The 5289-nt window shown below is 42.0% G+C and overlaps 1 protein-coding gene across 1 annotated transcript in view; it reads right to left on the reverse strand.

The window, feature by feature from the left end:
• Positions 1 to 248: 248 nt before the first annotated feature.
• Positions 249 to 5289, reverse strand: part of LOC135573018 (wnt inhibitory factor 1-like) — an 83606-nt gene continuing 78565 nt past the window's right edge. Inside the window, exons 7-9 of the mRNA XM_065022072.1 lie at positions 4732 to 4827; positions 2728 to 2823; positions 249 to 497 (exon numbers count right to left, since the gene is read on the reverse strand). Of these exons, the coding sequence (XP_064878144.1) occupies positions 358 to 497; positions 2728 to 2823; positions 4732 to 4827 (332 nt within the window). The 3' untranslated portion in view covers positions 249 to 357. The remainder of the gene's footprint in view (positions 498 to 2727; positions 2824 to 4731; positions 4828 to 5289) is intronic.

Consider the following 5289-nt stretch of genomic DNA (forward strand, 5'->3'; position numbering starts at 1 on the left):
GAGGTCCTGGGTGACTGGTCTGCAGACCTGGGTTCAAACTACTTTAAATAGTTAAACATGCGTAATATATTGTTGATTGAGTTTGTCTGGCTTAACAGACCAGTAGCACAGTCCTAAAACCGCAAAATCCACCCATCAAACCCCTCTCATCAAACCCCGCCCATCAAACCCCCGCCCATCAGACCCCGCCCACCGGGCCGCACCCACCAGACCCCGCCCATCAGACCCCACCCATCAAACCCCTCCCACCAGGCCGCACCCATCAGGCGCCGCCAACCGGACTAGAGCAGATGCTGAAAGTATCTGAAAGATGTTGAATAGTGCTTGAACCCAGGTGTGGTTGTCTGGACCCGGCTCTTATACCACATAATTGGTCTCTGCTGGGATGTCGGCATCGGGGACGTCTTTCACCTCCTTGGCAGAGGAGGAGTGCTGCTGAGGCTTGTGTTTAGGGCCTGATGAGAGACGATGGGTGTTAGAGGCACCTCCTCTGTATCCTGAGAGAGAGAGAGAGAGAGAGAGAGAGAGGGAGAGGGAGAGGGAGAGTAAGGTGGAAGGTAAGGTGATGGAAGGTATGTGTAGAGGCCCTGAGGGGAGCATCACTCACCATTAGTCATGTTTTCCTATTGTTTCTAGTGTTTATAAGCCTCTGTTCTGATCTGGAACCAAATCAACGAGACTAATGACCGCTAATGACCTAACACCAAACAAACACCAAGAAGTAGCCTGTGTGTGTGTGTGTGTGTGTGTGTGTGTGTGTGTGTGTGTGTGTGTGTGTGTGTGTGTGTGTGTGTGTGTGTGTGTGTGTGTGTGTGTGACCGTGATCTGATATGTTGCAGATGTGTTTATTTTTTATTTAACCTTTTATTTAACTAGGAAAGTCAGTTAAGAATTCTTATTTAATAATGACGGCCTACATCGGACCAAACCCGATCGAGCGCTGCCCTATGGGACTCCCAATCATGGCCGGTTGTGATACAGCCTGGATTCGAACCAGGGTGTCTGTAGTGACACCTCTAGCACTGAGACGCAGTGCCTTTAGAGAGGGAGCCCCAAACATCTGGCCTGGTGTTTTCCTCAGAGGCTCAACGAACAGCAGAGAAACTAACAACTCAAAGTGTAGAGTGGAGTTGAGCTTCTCAGAGCCCAAGCCTCTTCTTCATTCAATGCTTCTATGAGCTGAACCCAAGTCAGCGTGGTGTTGAGTTACCCTATTCCCTGGCCCATGGTACACTAATTACCACCAGGCCTCATACGGCTCTGGTCGAACGTGGTGCACTATATATATAGGGAATAGGGTGCCATTTGGGACAGCCTAAATCACTGTGGTGTTGCGTTACCGTGTGATTACATGTGATCCATCACCCTACAGGTGTCAGTCGACTGCCAGGGCTACATACCAAATGGAACCATATTCCCTACATGGCGCACTACCAGAGCACTATTAACCCTCATCAAAAGTACTGCACTATGTAGGGAATAGGGTGCTATTTGGGATGCCACCTTGGGGAAAGTGGCTTTATGAGGGGGGGGGGGGTATTAGGGACGCAGCTTTGTAATGTGATTGTGTTACTAAACCACTAAACTCACTCTACTACAGTGTTACTAAACCACTAAACTCACTCTACTACAGTGTTACTAAACTCACTCTACTACAGTGTTACTAAACTCACTCTACTACAGTGATACTAAACTCACTCTACTACAGTGTTACTAAACTCACTCTACTACAGTGTTACTAAACTCACTCTACTACAGTGATACTAAACCACTAAACTCACTCTACTACAGTGTTACTAAACTCACTCTACTACAGTGATACTAAACTCACTCTACTACAGTGTTACTAAACTCACTCTACTACAGTGTTACTAAACTCACTCTACTACAGTGTTACTAAACTCACTCTACTACAGTGATACTAAACCACTAAACTCACTCTACTACAGTGTTACTAAACCACTAAACTCACTCTACTACAGTGTTACTAAACCACTAAACTCACTCTACTACAGTGTTACTAAACTCACTCTACTACAGTGTTACTAAACTCACTCTACTACAGTGTTACTAAACTCACTCTACTACAGTGTTACTAAACCACTAAACTCACTCTACTACAGTGTTACTAAACTCACTCTACTACAGTGTTACTAAACTCACTCTACTACAGTGTTACTAAACTCACTCTACTACAGTGATACTAAACCACTAAACTCACTCTACTACAGTGTTACTAAACTCACTCTACTACAGTGTTACTAAACTCACTCTACTACAGTGTTACTAAACTCACTCTACTACAGTGATACTAAACCACTAAACTCATTCTACTACAGTGTTACTAAACTCACTCTACTACAGTGATACTAAACCACTAAACTCACTCTACTACAGTGTTACTAAACCACCAAACTCATTCTACTACAGTGTTACTAAACTCATTCTACTACAGTGTTACTAAACTCACTCTACTACAGTGATACTAAACCACTAAACTCACTCTACTACAGTGTTACTAAACTCACTCTACTACAGTGATACTAAACCACTAAACTCACTCTACTACAGTGTTACTAAACTCACTCTACTACAGTGATACTAAACCACTAAACTCACTCTACTACAGTGTTACTAAACTCACTCTACTACAGTGTTACTAAACTCACTCTACTACAGTGATACTAAACCACTAAACTCATTCTACTACAGTGTTACTAAACTCACTCTTGTTACAGTGGCGTCCGTGCCAGCCCTCCTTACACAGGCACTTGTTGGGTTCCACACAGGTCCCATGGGCTCCACAGCTGGGCTCACAGACAGCTGCATATACACACACACACACACACACACACACACACACACACACACACACACACACACACACACAGTCAGGATACACACACGGTCAGACACACAGACATACACACATTATCAGAGAGACATATTGTCAGGGACACATATTGTCAGAGACACATATTGTCAGAGACACATATTGTCAGAGACACATATTATCAGAGACACATATTGTCAGAGACACATATTATCAGAGACACATATTGTCAGAGACACATTATCAGAGACACATATTGTCAGAGACACATTATCAGAGACACATATTGTCAGAGACACATATTGTCAGAGACACATTATCAGAGACACATTATCAGAGACACATATTATCAGAGACACATTATCAGAGACACATATTATCAGAGACACATTATCAGAGACATATTGTCAGAGACACATTATCAGAGACACATATTGTCAGAGACACATTATCAGAGACACATATTGTCAGAGACACATATTATCAGAGACACATTATCAGGGACACATTATCAGAGACACACATTATCAGAGACACATATTGTCAGAGACACATATTGTCAGAGACACATTATCAGAGACACATTGTCAGAGACACATTATCAGAGACACATATTATCAGAGACACATATTGTCAGAGACACATTATCAGAGACACATTATCAGAGACACACATTATCAGAGACACATATTATCAGAGACACATTATCAGAGACATATTGTCAGAGACACATTATCAGAGACACATATTGTCAGAGACACATTATCAGAGACACATATTGTCAGAGACACATATTATCAGAGACACATTATCAGGGACACATTATCAGAGACACACATTATCAGAGACACATATTGTCAGAGACACATATTGTCAGAGACACATTATCAGAGACACATTGTCAGAGACACATTATCAGAGACACATTATCAGAGACACATTATCAGAGACACATTATCAGAGACACATATTGTCAGAGACACATTATCAGAGACATATTGTCAGAGACACATTATCAGAGACACATTATCAGAGACACATATTGTCAGAGACACATATTATCAGAGACACATTATCAGAGACACATATTGTCAGAGACACATATTATCAGAGACACATTATCAGGGACACATTATCAGAGACACACATTATCAGAGACACATATTGTCAGAGACACATTATCAGGGACACATTATCAGAGACACATATTGTCAGAGACACATTATCAGAGACACATATTGTCAGAGACACATATTATCAGAGACACATTATCAGGGACACATTATCAGAGACACACATTATCAGAGACACATATTGTCAGAAACACATTATCAGGGACACATTATCAGAGACACATTATCAGAGACACACATTATCAGAGACACACATTATCAGAGACACATTATCAGAGACACATTATCAGAGACACATATTGTCAGAGACACATATTATCAGAGACATATTGTCAGAGACACATATTATCAGAGACACATATTATCAGAGACACACATTATCAGAGACACACATTATCAGAGACACACATTATCAGAGACACATATTGTCAGAGACACATTATCAGAGACACATTATCAGAGACATATTGTCAGAGACACATTGTCAGAGACACATTATCAGAGACACATATTGTTATTGACACATATTATCAGAGACATATTGTCAGAGACACATTATCAGAGACACATATTGTCAGAGACACATTATCAGAGACACATATTGTCAGAGACACATACATATTCTGACACATGATAACATGACTTTATGATACAAAACACAACATGGCACTGTCACATTCTTCCATCCTACATGGTACGTGTTCCATTATATTCCCTCAGTTCATCCCGAGGCGGGAGCCGTGTCCGGGGTGGGGTTAGACTTACCCTTGGAACACAGGTCGCCGTGGAAACCCTTGTCACATTTGCATTTGTTTTTCCCAGTGCATTTCCCTCCGTTCCTGCAGGCCTGGAGACATTTACCTGGGAGACACAGACACGGGACAGGCTCACATGTAGAGTACTCCTCATCTACACTGTACAGTTAACCCAAGGCCTCAGCCTACGGATTTGGCTAAAAAACAATCTATATTTAACATGCTTTTTTTTTTAAGTCTAGGAATAGGATTCTTCTTGACTCCGGGAAACTGTCCCAAGTTGATATAAATTATAATATTGTAGACATTACTTTGGGTGTGGAAGACAGAATGGCATGTACTGTACATGCTTGTTTTAGACATTCTGTGGGTCAAACGATCAATTACCCCTGACCCCCCCCCCCCCCCCAGGGGTTTAATACAGGTGATCGTATATCCCAAATAGTACACTATTCTCTACTTAGTGCACTACTTTTGACTAGGGCCCTATGGGAATTAGGGTGCCTTTTGGGACGCAAACGGAGGTAGAAATGGACAGTAAGAGAAGTGGAGGTGGAAACAGGAAATC

Source organism: Oncorhynchus nerka, linkage group LG8 (assembly GCF_034236695.1).
Source record: "Oncorhynchus nerka isolate Pitt River linkage group LG8, Oner_Uvic_2.0, whole genome shotgun sequence".
Classification (NCBI taxonomy): Eukaryota; Metazoa; Chordata; class Actinopteri; order Salmoniformes; family Salmonidae; genus Oncorhynchus; species Oncorhynchus nerka.